The sequence below is a fragment of the Desmodus rotundus genome, chromosome 10 (assembly GCF_022682495.2).
Source record: "Desmodus rotundus isolate HL8 chromosome 10, HLdesRot8A.1, whole genome shotgun sequence".
Lineage (NCBI taxonomy): Eukaryota > Metazoa > Chordata > Mammalia > Chiroptera > Phyllostomidae > Desmodus > Desmodus rotundus.
Genome location: NC_071396.1, coordinates 52148831 through 52168565, shown reverse-complemented (window position 1 = coordinate 52168565; position 19735 = coordinate 52148831). Strand labels below are relative to the sequence as shown.

Sequence of the window (19735 nt, the reverse complement as noted above, 5' to 3'; positions counted from 1 at the left end):
TTACTATAGAAAACTACAAACTTATACAAAAGTAGGGAGCATTATTACTAAATCTTTCTATACCCAACACCCAACTGCAAAAATGATCAACACAAGACCATCTTGTTTAATAAATATTACCTCCCCTCATTATTTTGAAGCAAATCCAACATATTTTAATTAACTTTTCAAAATATGAGACATTAAAGTGAGCAAGAATTTTATCTTTAAGACTGTTATGTTATATAATCTCTTACCAATGCAAAGTCCTACCTAGCTCAAGAAAACTAGAATTTATCATTTTCCACATTCAGCCCAATTATCCATCCAGTGAGCCTTGTGTTCTGTTTTTACAGGCAGTGACATTTTTATAATAGAGAATAGTAGTTACCTACCATGACATAAAAGCTTTCATCAATACTTGTTCTTAAACTTTTTCAAATTATACCCATTTTTAACATTTATGAATACTAAGTACTAAAGATTACTCCCCAGGGCAGAAACTTTAAGTGAAATATGCCTTTACTATATAGTTAAAAATGTAACCACAAATGATTTATTTTCCTCAGTAGCTTAGGAATAGAGAGTATTTGAAATAATTATAATGTCTGTATGTCATATTAGCCCTTATATTCAGCATGTTTAGAATAGTATTTTGAGTCAGCTTCAAAGCTTATTATGAAACTCTTCTAGAGTATCATTTATTACTTGAAATGACAGTATATATAAAATAAAATTAAATAATACATATTCTTTTCTTGGTAGTGAAAAGCCAGTAAAGAATTCTTAGAACCTTCCTAGCAATTCCTGAGGATATTTTCCTAAATCATCTCCCATATTCAGATTTACTTCAGTCCTCAAAGGTTGAAGAATTGAGCCATAGATAACATCGTTGGAGAATAATTTTTATTTTCCTTGTTTTGTCCCCTCAGAGTATTCAGTCTCAGAAATGCCTCTTGAGCAGGCATAAAATATAGGAAATAAGAGTTCCAATCTATTAATGATTTGACCTTATAGCATTAGGAAATTAAACCTTGAGGGCATGAAAACAAGGATGTTAAATTTTCACCATTAAAAGAATAAAGTATGCTTTAATAGGGTTTGGAAATGGGTGATGAAGCAGTACATTTCGGCCATCAATTGTTTATCCGGGAGGAATGCATTTGCCTTCTCACTGATTTACCCTTACAAAAATAGTATAGTCTGTAGTAATCTTTTTCAAGTAAGAATTCCACAGTGTGGCCACTGGAGATAACAATAAGTTTCAGGAAGGGAAAACCAGCCCTAAAATTAATAGTGACCCAGGGTAACTAATCAAGGAACCCCATCCAAAAATCTCAGGTTAATATTAGATCATGAGAGCAGCACCCAAAGGAAGGTTTTGTTGACCCAGTTAAATATTAAGAGAAAATGAAAATTATGTCAGTGATGTAACTAATAAATGCCTTCTAGAGGTGTCAGAACAAAAATTGAGCCCAGTAAACACTTAAATGTTGAGAAACATGTAAATATCAACATATCCTACCTTAAGTGCAAACACTTGCAGAGAAAACCAATTGTAATCAAAAGTAAAGAAAAAAATTGAACTCACTGGAACCAAAGGGGTGTCTTCTATAGGAAACCTGGAATCATCTGAAAGGCACAAAGGATCCTTTTTCTCACAGCTCTCCTGGCTGATGAGCGTGTCAGCGTAGTTGGGCTGTGGGAAGATCAGGTGACTCTTCCGAGAGTCTGAAGTGAGGGAGACCTCCTGGGAATAGGTCTGCAGGAACGCCCGCACCCCGTCCACACCCACAAAGTGCGAGGCCGGCACACCCGCCAACCCCCCTCCTGAAGCCTTGAGCAGATGTGACATGTGCCAGCGCCTCAGCCTGAGTGTCAACAGCATGATGACAAAGGCAAGAAAGACACAGGACACAGCAGCCACTGCCACCACCAGGTACAACGTGAGGCTGGAGTCCTCAGGGTTGGCAGAGGGCTCAAGACTGCTCAGATCAGCCAGCACATCTGGAATGCTGTCAGCCACGGCCACAGTGAGTGTGACAGTTGCTGAGAGAGGAGGCTGGCCATGGTCCTGGACGGCCACCACCAGGCTCTGCTTGAGCGAGTCTCTGTCCAGCAGGGCACGCGCAGTGCGCACCTCGCCCGTGTGCAGCCCCACCACGAAGAGCCCTGGCTCACTGGCCTTCAGCAGGCGGTAGGACAGCCAGGCATTCTGGCCTGAGTCTCTGTCCACTGCCACCACCTTGGTCACCAGGTAGCCAGGCTCTGCAGATCGGGGTGCCAGCTCCACCCCAGTGGAACCATCAGTGGGGAGTGAGGGGTACAGGATCTCTGGTGCATTGTCGTTCTGGTCCAGAACAAACAGGCTTAGAGACACGTTGCTGCTGAGTGGTGGGTCCCCACTGTCAGTGGCCATCACCTGCATCTGTAGATCCCGAAACTGCTCATAGTCGAAGGAGCAAAGTGCGTAAAGCACACCAGTGTCTGAGTTGATGGAGACATAGGAGGAGAGAGGTTCCCCTTGGATGGTGTCTTCAGCCAGGGAGTAAATAACTCTGGCATTCTCATTGCTGTCAGGGTCATGGGCTGTTACAGAGAAGATAGAGGTGCCTCTAAGGTTGTTCTCCGGGAGATAGACTGAGTAGGAGGTTTGAGAGAAGGAAGGTGGATTATCGTTGATGTCAATCACATGCACAGTGATGTGAATTTCTGTGGACAGGGGTGGTGTTCCTCTGTCTGTTGAGGTCACTGTGATGTTATATTCAGAGGTTTTTTCTCGATCAAGAATTTGGGATGTCAACAATCTGTAGTAGTCTTCTATTGACTTTTCTAATTGAAAAGGTAGGATTTCCTGGATGGAACAAACAACTTGACCATTCTTCCCGGAGTCTCGGTCATGAGCATTGAAAAGAACGACTACAGTTCCTTGAGGAGCATCTTCCCTGACTGGACTAAACAGAGACGTAACGATCACTTCTGGTCTGTTGTCATTTACATCTTCCACCGAAATGAGCACTTTGGTCCATGCCTTCAACCCACCACCATCTTCAGCTTGTATTTCCATTTCATAAAATGCACAATCTTCATAATCTAGACTCTTTGCTGTTGAAATTTCCCCCGTGTTTTCATTAAGCTGGAATAATGGAGATTGTTTTTCACTAATTTTCCAGAATTTATATGCCACTTCTCCATTGGCTCCCTCATCCAGGTCACTAGCTCTTACAGTAAGCAGTAGGGTGCCAGGGGGCACGTTCTCTGGGACTGTCATTCGGTAGATCGGTTGAGCAAACACTGGGGCATTGTCATTCACATCCAACACTGTTACTTTGATGTGCACTGTGCTGGAGCGACGAGGCTCCCCTCCATCAGAGGCGATGAGCACCAAGTTGTGAGCAGCCTCTTCCTCCCGGTCCAGAGCATGATCCAGCACCAGCCCTGGGTTCATAGTCCCGTCCTCTCCAGTTTGCATGTCCAGGGAGAAGTGGTGATTGGGGCTGAGCTGGTAGCTCTGCAGGGAATTCAAGCCCACATCTGGATCAACAGCCTCTGGGAGTGGATAACGTGTGCCAGGCACAGTGATTTCATTAATTTTTATTTCCAGATTTTCAGCCTGGAATTTTGGAGCATTGTCGTTCACATCAGTGACTTCTATTTCTATTCCATAAAGTCGCACTCTGTCTTCAACCAGGACTTTAAAGTTAAACAGACATTGTACACTCTGGGAGCAGAGCTCCTCCCTGTCTATCCTGCCTGCGGTGACCAAGCTGCCACTTCGCGGGTTCAGAGCAAAAAGCTGCGTCCTACCTCTGGAGACGATGCGGACTCCCCGCTCCGCCAGCTCCCGGGGCTCCAGCCCCAAGTCCTTGGAGATGTTGCCCACAATATAGCCTTTTACTGTCTCTTCAGGCACGGAGTAGCGGATCTGGCTGGCCCGGATCTCCCACAATCTCCCCAGGATTAGGCACAGCAGGACCAGTCGTCTGTGGTTCGGGCTATTCGTTGGAGCCGCCATTGTTGCTCCACTCCGGATTTTTTCAGAGAGCTTTTGTGCACGCTGACTCCTTAGGTTCTTTTTTTTATCCTGCAAATTATGGTGATGTCTTTCCTCAGGAGAAAACCAGAATGCTCGGAATTAAGAGTCTGAGTTTTGCTGCAGTCCCAGAGTCGGTTTGAGGGATCCGCCAGGCTTTGTGTAGTTGCAGATTATAATATCCGGATGCAGCCGTTTGAGCTTTTCTTAGAGTTGGCGAACAGCGACGCTCAGAGTCCTAAGCCGTTACTGCACTCACTGAGATACGCAATCCAGTATTTATCAGAGATGACTGAAAGACACACTACTCTCTTCTAATTATGCTTTTTAGATTTCTCTGTTTCTTATATTCCTATTTCAAAAGCAATCATCTTGTGGATATCTTAGTTGAAAATGAAGTGGAATGGAATTTCTATTAAGTATGTTATTAAATTGCCATTTTTCTTAATATCAAATTAACTTACTCTAGTTCTGGGTAGAATTTGGCTATTTTTAATTTTAGACATATGTGTATCTTACATAATTTATACAGAGTGAATGTATATGGACAGATCTTTCACTTTCAGGTTATTTTATAAGGTTAATTTTTTGATAGTAAAAGTTCTCAAGTAAGTTTTCCTTAAAATTTTACTTACAAAAATAATTTAAGTTAGGCAATAGTGATAGAATTTCTCACCTAATATTGCTAAATTTAAAAAGCATTGGTTTTTAAATTTGACATATTTGTGATTGTAAAACTTATGCTACTTCATTTTTAGAAAGTGTTCCATATGAATACGTAATGCATTTGGAAGATTCAGATGAACATACACTGAAAAGCAGGTTTTCATTTCAATCCTTTCATCAAGAAATCATGCAGTTTTAAAGCAGTCTTAAACTTCTTATTCTCAGAGTTACTGAAACTTATGTAATAATTTGGGAAAAAGAACACAAGACGTAGACAAGTTATTACCTCTAGAAAGTAAAAAGTAAGTGCCATTATAAGACATTTCTTTCAGCAGTTCATAAAGCCACCATTTACTAAGGCAGTTCCTAGGGGAAGCCAAGCAAAAGACTGGGACTCATTGAGTGGTAAATTTGTGTATGCATGAAATTGGAACTTTTTGCCTTTAAAATGGAAAATTTAGCATTCTCCTTCCCTTCTACAGATACGATGATGATGAGAAAAGTTCTAGTCACTAATGTTTAAGGCTCCAAATAATAAGACAGATCTAGTGTCTTTTCCCCTTTATCTTCTTTTAAAAATATCGATCAGGGATGAGAGTAAGTGATAGACGCAATAGCATTTCCTTTTCCTTTATCAAGTTTCTCCTTCTGATAACCATAATGAGGAAGAGGGAGATTTTACATTCAAGAAAACTTGAAGGAAGTTAGATAATGATTTGGATTTTTCTAGTGAGTTCATTGAGTCTCATTCTCACACACACACACAACACATGCAGATTACTTTTCTTACAATGTTAAGGTATTCAAAGAATCATAAATAGGTAGATATAAGGAATCAGACATGATGAATTAACATAAAAAAGGGACAGAAACACTACCAGTGGAATCAGTGAAGAAAAATACCTGGTAGTATTTTCTTTGCTCAAGGATGATTTAAATGATTGCCTACTTTAATATTTACTTATAATAAAAATTTTAACATGTTAAATAAGGAATGAGAAAATTAGTGAGTACATTTCAATAGCTCTGAAAAAGGGATAAGAAATTAGTACAAAATTGCTCTGGCTGGATGCTCAGCTGATTGGAACCTCATCCATACATCAAAGATTGCAGGTTCCATCCCTGCTCAGGGCACATCACATACCTATGTTGCTTCCATCCACCCTCGCCCTCACCCCCACCACAACACATAGGAGAGAGGCAACCGACTGTGTTTCTCTCACATTGGTGTTTCTCTCTTTCTCTCTCTCTCCCCCTCCCACCCTTCCTCCTTCTCTACAATCAAGAAACAAATCCTCAGGTGAGGATTTAAAAAATTTTGGTGCAATACTTTTGCTGTGAAAGAAGAGCACACCCTCACTATTTTGTAAATCCAAACTTTGGTAAGGTAACTTCATTTTGCCGAACATAACTACTTTCAACTCACCACTTCCCTTGAAGAATAGAAGTACAGCTTTCTGTCAGGCTATAATATTCCTAAGAAAACTCACGAGAATTGGAAATATGTTTTCATATAAATGTGAACAATTGGGTAGATGATGAAAAGGACTAGACACTTAAATAAAACTCACCGCTGTTAGTGTTTCAGGATGGGAAGTTGACTCATTGGAATTACAAAGTGGAAATAAGGCCCCAGATGAATCACCACAAAGTATATCTTGTCCTGAACTCAACTGCTCCTTACATTTTAGAAAATTAAACTCTGTCTTTCCAGTTTGGGCAACGCACAGATTGTAGGAATAAGGCAAAGTCCCTTCACTGTAGATGGGGGGACCCACAGGTTCAGTCTTGGTACAGAGACCCGGCTGAAAGCAGCTCCAGGTGGTGGGGCTGGAGGAGCGTCGAAGGCGCAGGGCAACCGCCAGAATCACCGCCAGGAGGAAGAGCACGGAGATCAAGGCCAAGGCCACCACCAGATAAAACTGCAGCTCAGCCTGGGGGTCAGAGGGTGTGAGGCGGTCACTGAGGTCCGGCAGTACCTCTTGAGGGCTGTCAGCGAAGACCAGGTGTAGCGTGGCGGTGGCCGAGAGAGGCGGCTGTCCCCCGTCTCGCACAGCGACCAGCAGGCGTTGGCGGGCAACGTCCCTGTCGCCCAAAGCACGCGCTGTGCGCACCTCGCCCGTGCGCAGCCCCAGGCTGAACAGTCCAGGCTCGCTGGCCTGCAGCACGTGGTAGGACAGCCAGGCATTGTGGCCCGAGTCCGCGTCCACCGCCACCACCTTGGTGACCAGGTAGCCAGGCTGCGCGGCGCGCGGCACCGTGTCAAAGAGCGCAGAGCCGTCGGGCCCCAGCGCCGGGTAAAGCACCCTTGGCGCGTTGTCGTTGCGGTCGGTCACCAACACGCGCAGGCTGACGTTGGCGCTGAGCGCGGGTGAGCCCTGGTCGCGGGCCTGCAGAGTCAGCTGGAAGGCGCGCAGCTGCTCGTGGTCGAAGGCTCGCTGCGCGAACACCACGCCGCTCTGGGCGTTCACGGACACGTAGGACCACAGCGTCCGTGGCTCCAGGTCGCTGGCCACGATGGAGTAGGAGATGAGGCCGTTGGGTCCCAGGTCGGGGTCGGAAGCGCTGACCTGCGCTATGGAGGCCCCGGGCGGGTTGTTTTCTGGCACATGAACCAGGTAGGCGGACTGTTGGAAAACTGGAGGATTGTCATTGACGTCGGTGATGTGCAGGGTGATGGTGGTGCTGGAGGAGAGGGGCGGCTTGCCTCTGTCAGTGGCTGTGATGGTGATATTGTACTCAGGGGTCTGCTCCCGGTCGAGGGTTCCGTATGTTACCAATTTATATGAACTTTTGGACAAAGAGATTATCTGAAAAGGGACTTCACCCTCTAATCTACAATTAACTTCCCCATTTTCCCCAGAATCGTGGTCATGTATTTTGATCAACGCAATTAACATTCCCGACACTGCGTTTTCCAAAATCATTTCTACTAGAGAATGGAATGCAATTTCTGGAATGTTGTCATTTTCATCTTGAATGTTAATTTCAACTGTACATTGTGCAGCCAATCCTCCACCATCCCTTCCTTCCACTACTATAGAATATTCTTTGATTTCTTCAAAATCCAGTGTCCTTAAAGTGGTAATTTCCCCACTCTTTGAATTCAGATGGAAAACTTGCCCAGTCCTGTAGAAGGAATAAGTTATTTCTGAGTTGGCACCCTCGTCCAGGTCGGTGGCTGACACTTGCAGCACAGAGGTGCCTGGGGGCACGTTTTCTGGTAGACTGACTCTGTATATGTCCTGGGTGAACACAGGGGCGTTATCATTGGCGTCAGTGACCTGGATCCTGAGCTCTGTAGTGCCGCTTAGGGGTGGATCTCCGCCGTCCAAAGCAGTAAGAACTAACCGATGATAACTCTGTTGTTCCCGGTCTAAGGGTTTCTCCAATTTCAGTTCTGGGTATTTACTACCATCTTGTTTCTCCTTATTTATCAATGAGAAACTAGGGCTGAGAGAGAGTTTATAATTCTGCAAAGAGTTTAGGCCAATGTCTCCATCTTCCGCTACTTCTAATATAAATCTCGTGCTTGGCAGGGTGGACTCGCTTATTTGCAGCTCAAAGGAATTTTGCAAGAATTTGGGCATGTGATCATTAATGTCCTCGATCTCCACGTTCACGTGGTAAAAGTTCAATGGATTTTCAGCAACGGCCTCAAATTCCAGAGCACAAACTGGCTTCTTCCCGCAGATCTGCTCCCGGTCCAGCCGGCCGCTCACAAGCAACTCCCCGCGCTCCGCGCTCACGGTGAAGTAAGGCTTCTCAGAACTGACGCGCAGTTTTCGAGTCGCTAACTCGCGCACGCCGAGTCCCAGGTCCTTGGCGAGGTTCCCCACCACCGAGCCCTCGGGCATTTCCTCGGGAATCCGGTAGCGGATCAGCTCCGAGAGCGCCGGGCAGAACAAAGCCAGCAGGAAGGGAAAGAGCACCGGCGGCCGCTCGGCCCAGCCCCTGAGCGCAGCGCCGCTCCCCATCCCTCTTGCTCCCCTCGGCTTGCTCACCGGCCCGGGACGCCGGAGGACCAGTAATCTCTGGGTGGCAGATGTCCGGAGCTCCGAACAGGCTTCACCTCCTGCGTGGCGGTCAGGGTTTCTTCTTTTCCAGAGGGGGAAGCGGTGGCAAGGCTGGCGCTAGCGAGTCTGAGAGGAGGAGACGGAGCTGCGGCTGCGCGGGGCCCTCGCCCCGCCAGGCTCCGCACTCTGGCCAACAGCGGCGCCCAGAGTCCGCGGGAGGAAACTGCAGCCCCTGCCGCTTCAGTGTAGGCAGGTCCAGTGATTTCGAATACAATCGTGTGCTTGCCTGAACAAGCCATGTTTTTTGGTAATATATTTATATCTTGCATTATAAGGTCTTCTTTAAGGTATCTTTACTCTAGTTTTCAAATTATTAGACATCATGTTGGGTTTTTATACAAACCTACATTACAGTGTGGAGCAAAAATAGGTTTATAGTTGCTCATATGGAAAATATATAATACTTAATAAATAGTAACACAAGAACAAACTTGAGCTCACAACTGTAAACCCACTTCTCCCCACCTTGTATTCATTTCACCATTCTGCAAGCCTACATTGAAGTCTTGCCTTGCGCTAAGTTCTGCCTGTATTCGTGGCAACATAACAATGGGTAAGATACAGGTATTGCCCTCGGAGTTTACCCTCTACTGATTTCACAAACTCCTATCTTTATTAGCTATGACATGTGAAATAAATTCCGACTTTCTTTTATTGATTCCTATGTTTTGCCCCAACATTTCTACATAATTAATGCTATTTCACACCACATTGATGTTGAGAACATCAATACTGTTAAAATTACTGGTAAAGTTGTGTGATTTTGTGCCAATCCTCAAACATCTCCTCCTTTTGATAATATCAATACTCTGTTTATTAAATAATTTCTTTTTACTCTTATGACTCCTTGGGAAGTATTCGTTCAATAAAAAACATCCCTATGGTGTAGCCAAGGCATGATTTACTCTACCCTCTTCTTCATATCTCAAAATTACTTGGCTTATGTCATACTCAATATGTAAGTTCACTCTTAAAAGTTACTGGGGAAGTGTTCATCCATTCTTCAACATAAAGTCACAAAGGGATATTCCAATAGGCTGAATTACTTTCTTATTTATGTACCTATGTTATACTGAAGTAATGACTTTGGAATTGGAGGAATTGAGCTCATATGTATATTAAATAAATTTACTGAATATAGAGATATTTCATTCTAATTCTTTCATTTTTAAAAAATTAGTGAATGTTTTGACTAAGAGTAAGAATTTTATTTTTTATCAAGGCAACTTTCCACATACTTTTTAAAATTGCAAAGTGTCAATAATATAGCTGTCACCTTAAATGACTGTGCACCCAAACATTACAGAAAATAGAAAGTTACAGAAACATTACAGAAAATAGAAACTCCCACCAAGTGTATATGCAAAATAGGAGGGAACACTGCACCATCCTTGGGAAATGCCTTTTTTATTACTAACACATAAATTATTGTATTTTCTGCTTCCACCTGATGATGAAAATCAGGGGTTAGCATTCATTAAAATGCTGTAACAAGGGCCCTGGATGATGTAGCTCAGTGGATTGAGTGCAGGCCTTCCACCCAAAGGGTCGCAGGCTCCATCCCCAGTCAGGGCACAGGCCTGGCTTGCAGGGGGCGTGTGAGAGGCAACCACACATTGATGTTTCTCTCCCTCTCTTTCTCTCTCCCTTCCCCTCTCTAAAGATAAATAACTAAAATCTTTAAAAATGCTATAAGGAATACAGAAGACATACACATAGTTGAGACAGAATCGTATTCAGTTGAATTGATTAGCTTGTTTAGAATTTGTGTACATGCAATTTCTGTTCTTTGATCCAACATTCTCAACCTCTCTCACCATAGAACACAGCACATTTCACATGGCTGCGCCATCAAAACAGCTCATTGGAATTCTACTGAAACATGGTCTTCTGTATTTTACAGAAGTCTCTTTCAACAGTTTAAAACTACATTTTACTTCAAATCTGATTTTGTTGGTTTGCTTTTGGGGAAGGGGCAATGGCTCTTTTAGACTTCAGATTCCACATCTCTCTTTGTATGAACCTGGGTGACCACCGACACACAAACTCAACATTTAGAGACCAGTCAAACCTACCACCAGGATCCACCATTGAAATATGTTTGCATTTGGAAATATAAGAAGCATTAAAGTTTTGAAGGGTACTAATGTATACACAGGGCTCAGAAAAGAGGTTTAAAGTGAAGGAATCTTTCAGAGCTTAGCTTTAGGTTCAAACCCTGAACACAATGCTAAAAATTCTGTGATGTATTTTATTTCTACTAAGCTTATCCAAGGATTTAGGAATCTCAATAATTTCCTCTCAGTTCTAATTTAGGAACATATATATTCCTATATATAAAACAAACTTACCTTCTGTGGTTGGGCAACTACTTCTTAAGTGAAGGAATGATAAGTCATAATTATAGTAAAATATGGAAGCCTTTAAAAGGTTGAGAGTTCACATTTAAACAGTTGTGTCCAATCTTTTGGGAAGCAAACGAAGCAAACTGTGATAGTTACAGCTCAATTTTATGATATCACCACTAAAATAACCCCTAAAATTTTGTGGTATACCTTAAAATATTTTAAACTTTCTTCATAATATATGTTTCAAAACACATAAATTTATTTTAAAAATTCATCAGAAATAAATGTAGACAAAAACTAAACTCACCTGTACAGAAGCAGCTTCATCCTTACCTTCATGAAAATCTATGGATGTTAACAAAGAATTGTTTTTCTCACAGCTCTCCTGGCTTATGAGCGTGTCAGCATAATTGGGCTGTGGGAATATCAGATGACTCTTCCCCGAGTCTGCAGTGAGAGAGACCTCATGGCAATAGGTCTGCAGGAATGCCTGTACTCCTTCCACACCCACAAAGCTTGAGGCTGGCAGGTCCACCAACCCTCTGACTGAAGGCTGAAGCAGACTGGACTTGTGCCATCTCCATAGTCTGAGTGCCAGCAGCACAACCACAAAGGCAAGGAAGACACAGGAGACAATGGCCACAGCCACCACCAGGTACAACGTGAGGTCTGAATCATCAGAGCTGGTGGGGTTCTTGATGTTGCCCAGGTCAGCTAAGACATCTGGGATGCTGTCTGCCACGGCCACAGTGAGCATAACAGTGGCTGAGAGAGGAGGCTGGCCATGGTCCTGGACTGCTATCACCAGGCTCTGCTTGAGCGCATCTCTGTCCAGCAGGGCACGCGCAGTGCGCACCTCGCCCGTGTGCAGCCCCACCACGAAGAGCCCTGGCTCACTGGCCTTCAGCAGGCGGTAGGACAGCCAGGCATTCTGGCCTGAGTCTCTGTCCACTGCCACCACCTTGGTCACCAGGTAGCCAGGCTCTGCAGAGCGGGGTGCCAGCTCCACGCCAGTGGAACCGTCAGTGGGGAGTGAGGGGTACAGAATTTCAGGCATGTTGTCATTCTGGTCCAGAATGAACAGACTCAGTGACACATTGCTACTGAGTGGAGGGTCTCCATTATCCCTGGCAATCACCAGTAGCTGTAAGTCTCTGATCTGCTCATAGTCGAAGGAACGCAGTGCATACAGCACACCGGTGTCAGAGTTGATGGAGACGTAAGAGGAGAGAGGTGCCCCCATGGTAGTGTCCTCCATCAGGGAATAAGTAACCTGGGCATTCTTGCTACTGTCAGGATCGTGGGCAGTCACAGAGAAGATGGAAGCTCCTCTAGGGTTGTTCTCCGGGACATAGGCTGAGTAGGAGGCATGAGAGAAAGTGGGTGGATTGTCATTGGTGTCTGCCACATGCAAAATGATGTGAGTTTCAGTAGATAAAGGTGGGGTTCCTAGGTCTGAGGCCATCACTGTGATATTGTACATAGAGATCTTTTCCCGGTCCAAATATTTCCATGTCACTAATTTATAATAGTTATCTATTGACTTTTCTAATTGAAAAGGCAAAATGTCATGTATGTAACAGACAACTTGACCATTCTTCCCGGAGTCTCGGTCATGCACATTTAAGAAGGCAATTACTGTTCCAGGAAGCGTATTTTCCAAGACCGGGCTAAACAAAGATGTAACAGTCACTTCAGGTTTATTGTCATTTACATCTTCCACCGAAATGAGCACTTTCGTCTTCCCCATAAGAGCCCCCACATCTTCAGCTTGTATTTCCATTTCATAAAATGCACAATCTTCATAATCTAGACTCTTTGCTGTTGAAATTTCCCCCGTGTTTTCATTAAGCTGGAATAATGGAGATTGTTTTTCACTAATTTTCCAGAATTTATATGCCACTTCTCCATTGGCTCCCTCATCCAGGTCACTAGCTCTTACAGTAAGCAGTAGGGTGCCAGGGGGCACGTTCTCTGGGACTGTCATTCGGTAGATTGGTTGAGCAAACACTGGGGCATTGTCATTCACATCCAACACTATCACTTTGATGTGCACTGTGCTGGAGCGACGAGGCTCCCCTCCATCAGAGGCGATGAGCACCAAGTTGTGAGCAGCCTCTTCCTCCCGGTCCAGGGTGCGCTCTAGCACCAACTCAGGGTTTATAGTCCCGTCCTCTCCAGTTTGCACGTCCAGGGAGAAGTGGTGATTGGGGCTGAGCTGGTAGCTCTGCAGGGAATTCAAGCCCACATCTGGATCAACAGCCTCTGGGAGTGGATAACGTGTGCCAGGCACAGCGATTTCGTTAATTTTTACTTCCAGATTATCAGCCTGGAATTTCGGGTTATTATCATTGATATCAGTGATTTCTATTTCTATCCCAAAAAGTTTTCCTCTATCCTCAACCAGGATGTTGATATTTACAAGACACCGAGTGCTCTGAGCGCAGAGCTCCTCCCTGTCTATCCTTCCCGCGGTGACCAAGCTGCCGCTTCTCTGGTTTAGAGCAAAAAGCTGCGTCCTACCTCTGGAGACGATGCGGACTCCATGCTTTGCCAGCTCCTGTGACTCCAGCCCCAGATCCTTGGAGATGTTTCCCACGAAGGATCCTTTGTCGCTCTCTTCTGGCACGGAATAGTGAATCTGTCCCCTCCCCATCTCCCACAGCGTGCCCAGGAGCGCGCACAGCAGGACCAGCTCACCGCGTCCTCCGTAATTCTTTGGAGTGGCCATTCTTCTTTCGTTATGGAATCCACTCAGAATCTTCCTTGAGCAGATGTGTCTTGTTTACCTCTATGCTGCAGCTACGGAGATCATCCTATGGAAAGCTGGAATGTCCCAAATTAGGACGGAGTTCGGAGTTCGCTGCAGCCCTGCAGCTGATTTGTGGGATCTGCAGGGTTTTGTGAGGTGGGAACCCTGAGTATCCGGATAGCGTTTGGTTACATTGATCTCCAAATTAGGTGAACAGCGGCGCTTAGAGCCCTAAACAGTTACTGCACCCACTTAGATTTGTAATACTTTTTGCTAGATTATGGAGAGAAAAAAAATACTACTTGCTTTTTACAGTTTGTTTTGATTTATATGATTTGTCCCTGAATTCATACTTTAAAAGTAATTGCCAAGAAGCATGGGATGAAGTAGAGTTAAAGTTTTACAAAGTAGTATAAAATGATTAGATATATGAGTTAGCAGGACATTAAATTACATTTCTGGAAGACATTTACACTTTTAAAAACATATTATCAAATTTTATTTATTATGCTCTAAGCTTTATTGTAAATGTCTTCAAATAAGTAAAAACTCACTGGCAATTAATTCATTCTTAGACTAAAATAGACCAATTAAAGATGATTGACTCAGAAGTTTTTTTATTTGGATTGAACTAATTAATCATTATAGTAAGATATCTGTAGATTTTTGCTTTTTAATTTTCCTTTAAAATGTCACATTGATAATGTTTCAAATTAATATTATAAAATCTTAACAGGTTAAGTTCTTTTACTTTCAAGTTTTATCAGAGATTATATGGTTTTCCTGTTTTATTATTTATACTTTTTCTATTTCAAGACACTTGAAAGGTACAAATGAATTTAAAATGAAATCTCCAATCCATTCTTCCACCAATGAGACTTAATAAAATTCTTAAAATTCTTAAGGTAGACATATGTCTACAGTTATTTTTACCTCTGTGAGTACTTTGATCAAAAGGACCACACAAAAAAAAAAAGAGGAACACATAATTATCACTAAGGAGTCAGAAAGTGCCAATACAAAGAAATGTGTCTTCAGCAGTATGTAAAGCTAAGGGAGATCCAGAAAAAGGCTGAAAGAGTGTATTATCATGCATATATACTTGTTTACACATTGGCTTAGCAATTTTGTCTAGAATTTGAAGAATTCAACTCTTTTTCTCCTAGAGATAATATAATAACTAGAAGACATCTAGCTATATTTGTTCAAAGTTGCAAAAAAAAAAAGGGTCAAAACACTCTTTTGTTTGATGAAAGAGTCTACAGAATGAGCTTCAATACAAATTAAGCTAGAAAGACCTATGCTGCAAGTAGGGAGAACATGCTTTTATTTTCTTGTGAGCATAATGGGCCTATTGCTAAGCCCAGGGGTCTTACACACACACAAACACACACAGAGTACATTGCGTAGAGTTACAATGGACTCATCTACATAAAAACCCAGGTTAAGATATATTATTCTAGGTGCTTTAGAAACAAAAGGGAAGTAAATATGACACAAAAACATCAGATTAGTATGGAAACCATAAATTAAATCAGTTAAGAAAATACCAAATTTTAGCTTATTTTTGCTCTAAATGCTTATTTAAATGCCTACTTTTACATTTACAGAATGCCCAGGCTGGGGGGAAAAAAACCCTTACTAAGTGATAGGAAGAAAAATTTAGGAGAAAATCTCATAAGCTTTTATGAGAGAGCCTATCACATTGCCTAATATTTTCCTTTGTAGACAAAATCACACCCTTGCTGCTTCCTAAATATGAGCCTGGTAAGACATCCCTGAAAGACACATCATTGGTCTGATTTCAGTCTCCTTTGAAGAATGATATGACAACTTTTTGACTGGCTACAATTTTCTTAAAACAACTTTTAGATTTAAAAATTGTATGTTTTCCTGTGAGTATGGAGAACTGGGTAGACCATAAGAAGCTGGTTATGTTTAAAGGAAACTCACCTGATGGGAAGTCGACTCATTGGAATTACAAAGTGGAAATAAGGCCCCAGATGAATCACCACAAAGTATATCTTGTCCTGAACTCAACTGCTCCTTACATTTTAGAAAATTAAACTCTGTCTTTCCAGTTTGGGCAACGCACAGATTGTAGGAATAAGGCAAAGTCCCTTCACTGTAGATGGGGGGACCCACAGGTTCAGTCTTGGTACAGAGACCCGGCTGAAAGCAGCTCCAGGTGGTGGGGCTGGAGGAGCGTCGAAGGCGCAGGGCAACCGCCAGAATCACCGCCAGGAGGAAGAGCACGGAGATCAAGGCCAAGGCCACCACCAGATAAAACTGCAGCTCAGCCTGGGGGTCAGAGGGTGTGAGGCGGTCACTGAGGTCCGGCAGTACCTCTTGAGGGCTGTCAGCGAAGACCAGGTGTAGCGTGGCGGTGGCCGAGAGAGGCGGCTGTCCCCCGTCTCGCACAGCGACCAGCAGGCGTTGGCGGGCAACGTCCCTGTCGCCCAAAGCACGCGCTGTGCGCACCTCGCCCGTGCGCAGCCCCAGGCTGAACAGTCCAGGCTCGCTGGCCTGCAGCACGTGGTAGGACAGCCAGGCATTGTGGCCCGAGTCCGCGTCCACCGCCACCACCTTGGTGACCAGGTAGCCGGGCTGCGCGGCGCGCGGCACAGTGTCGAAGAGCGCAGAGCCGTCGGGCCCCAGCGCCGGGTAAAGCACCCTTGGCGCGTTGTCGTTGCGGTCGGTCACCAACACGCGCAGGCTGACGTTGGCGCTGAGCGCGGGTGAGCCCTGGTCGCGGGCCTGCAGAGTCAGCTGGAAGGCGCGCAGCTGCTCGTGGTCGAAGGCTCGCTGCGCGAACACCACGCCGCTCTGGGCGTTCACGGACACGTAGGACCACAGCGTCCGTGGCTCCAGGTCGCTGGCCACGATGGAGTAGGAGATGAGGCCGTTGGGTCCCAAGTCAGGGTCGGAAGCGCTGACCTGCGCTATGGAGGCACCTGGCGGGTTGTTTTCTGGCACGTGGACCAGGTAGGCGGACTGTTGGAAAACCGGGGCGTTGTCATTGACGTCTCCAATGTGTACTGTGATGGTGGTGCTGGAGGAGAGGGGCGGCTGGCCCTTGTCAGTGGCTATGAAGGTAACATTGTATTCAGGGATCTGCTCGCGGTCTAGAACTCCATCTGTCACTAATTTATACGTGTTTCTTGAAGAACTTAGCAATTTAAACGGAACATCACCTTCTAATTTACAAGTGACTTCTCCATTATCTCCGGAATCCCTGTCACGGATTTTAAGTAAAGCAATATATGTTCCGAGCCTGGTGTCCTCCATAATAAGATCTGGTAGAGACTGGAATATCATTTCTGGGATATTATCATTTACGTCTAAGACTTCTATCTCCACGGTACATTGGGCAATCATTCCGCCACCATCCCTTGCTTCCAAAACTATGGAATACTCTTTGACCTCCTCAAAATCTAACATATGTCGAGTCATAATTTCCCCAGTAGTAGAATTTAGGTCAAACTGGGTGATCTGGCCTGCTTCGGTGAAAGAGAAGGTGATCTCGGCATTGACACCCTCGTCCTGATCGGTGGCCATCACTCGAATCACTGTGGTGCCTGGGATCACGTTTTCCAGTAGGCTCACCCTGTAGAGCTCTTGGCTGAACATTGGAGGGTTGTCATTGGCATCAGTCACTAGGACTTGTATCTGTGCCGTGCTGCTTAGGGGTGGATCCCCGCAGTCCAAGGCAGTCAAGGTCAAGTGGTAGGACTTCTGCTCCTCCCGGTCTAAAGGCATCTTCAGTACTAGCTCAGGGTATTTACTACCATCTAATTTTTCCTTATTCACGAGTAAGAAATGATCATTGGGACTTAGCTGGTAATTCTGCAGTGAATTGGTACCAATATCTGCATCATGGGCAGATCCTAAGATAAATCGGGCCTCAGGCTTTGTGGACTCACTTATTTGCAGCTCAAAGGAATTTTGCAAGAATTTGGGCATGTGATCATTAATGTCCTCGATCTCCACGTTCACGTGGTAAAAGTTCAATGGATTTTCAGCAACGGCCTCAAATTCCAGAGCACAAACTGGCTTCTTCCCGCAGATCTGCTCCCGGTCCAGCCGGCCGCTCACAAGCAACTCCCCGCGCTCCGCGCTCACGGTGAAGTAAGGCTTCTCAGAACTGACGCGCAGTTTTCGAGTCGCTAACTCGCGCACGCCGAGTCCCAGGTCCTTGGCGAGGTTCCCCACCACCGAGCCCTCGGGCATTTCCTCGGGAATCCGGTAGCGGATCGGCTCCGAGAGCGCGGGGCAGAACAAAGCCAGCAGGAAGGGAAAGAGCACCGGCCGCCGCTCGGCCCAGCCCCTGAGCGCAGCGCCGCTCCCCATCCCTCTTGCTCCCCTCGGCTTGCTCACCGGCCCGGGACGCCGGAGGACCAGTAATCTCTGGGTGGCAGATGTCCGGAGCTCCGAACAGGCTTCACCTCCTGCGTGGCGGTCAGGGTTTCTTCTTTTCCAGAGGGGGAAGCGGTGGCAAGGCTGGCGCTAGCGAGTCTGAGAGGAGGAGACGGAGCTGCGGCTGCGCGGGGCCCTCGCCCCGCCAGGCTCCGCACTCTGGCCAACAGCGGCGCCCAGAGTCCGCGGGAGGAAACTGCAGCCCCTGCCGCTTCAGTGTAGGCAGGTCCAGTGATTTCGAATACAATCGTGTGCTTGCCTGGAACATTTTTTATGTCTATATATTTAATAATACTTAATTTGTACCACCAGAAACTTCATTATCCCAGGCTTTACGGAAGTCACATAGATTTAGTACATAAGTTGTTAACATAATTATTCCTCACTAGTAATAGAAAGATGACTATAACACATACTTGGTCTAAATGATGTTAGAGTAGAATAATTTTGTATACTTATTAATTAGAAACACACTGGCTAAAGTTTTATGCTTCTTTCCTTTGCTTTTTGGGCACCTCAATGCTGATTCATTTCAATTTTTTCAGAAAGTATCAGTAATGCTGAAATTGTCTTAAAAAGGGCACGATGTATATTTACCACCACATACCTTTTTTCTTCCTCATTCAAAGAAATAATATAACCAAAAAAGAGTTAGCCTATTCTTTTCCTTCCCATTGCACAATATTTTCCTAGTTACCAAATGTAACATCAATCCTCAAAGTTATGAGGAGAATAATATTTTGCCTTGCAACACAAAGTCACTACGGTCTATTGCACTGAGACATGGTTCCCATTCCTGTACTTACATGACCTCTCTGATGACTCCAGATGAAGATAATAGTCTGTAGAAAGTTTATTTTCAGTAGCTCACTGAATTTAGTGACTATTTCTTCTGCTTGTTTAAAAATGTTTTTGAAGCATCTAATAAATTGGATAGGGAAATATTTTTTTCCAAAAAATTGGGACAACTGTAATAACATAATCAACAAAATATACTTTAAAAAATACTCAATAACTACATTTCTGCCTCACAAACTGTCAGTAACATTGTCTGCTCCCCTACTGATTGTACCTCTGAATATGGAAGAACATATGAAATATACTCACACAAGTGCATATTTTATTTACATGGAAAATACCAGAAAACACAACAGCATGCTAGAAAACAATGTTTAAATTAACACTCAAAAGATCCCAGCAAACAAGATGCTAACCAACTGGTATATTCAGCTATACTGAAATATTATACTTAGAGTATGGAAGTAGTAATTAGTTCCAGATTAGGTCAGTCCCTGACTGGGACTGAATTTCTCAGCAGACCAAATGAGTAAATTCCAACTACTGGCTTAGGACTTGAGCATGTGAGATGCTTGTTTCATAAAGCCAGCGTTCCCAATATCCGACTCGGAGAGCCACACTTCGCATGGCTGCAGCTCTGAAACCATACACAGACACTTTGTGGTAA

At 44.4% G+C, this 19735-nt stretch overlaps 1 protein-coding gene across 12 annotated transcripts in view; it reads right to left on the bottom strand.

Annotated features, from left to right (window-relative positions):
- LOC112318016 (protocadherin gamma-C4) overlaps positions 1 to 19735 on the bottom strand; it is a 131789-nt gene that overhangs the window by 76556 nt on the left and 35498 nt on the right. Inside the window, exon 1 of one of the 12 annotated variants that reach the window (XM_053912365.2) lies at positions 15808 to 18504. The exons of 8 other annotated variants lie outside the window; for them this stretch is intronic. In XM_053912365.2, coding sequence (XP_053768340.1) covers positions 15808 to 18204 — 2397 coding nt within the window. In that variant the 5' untranslated portion in view covers positions 18205 to 18504. 3 more of the 12 variants (XM_053912356.2, XM_053912364.2, XM_053912355.1) reach the window with 3 other exon arrangements.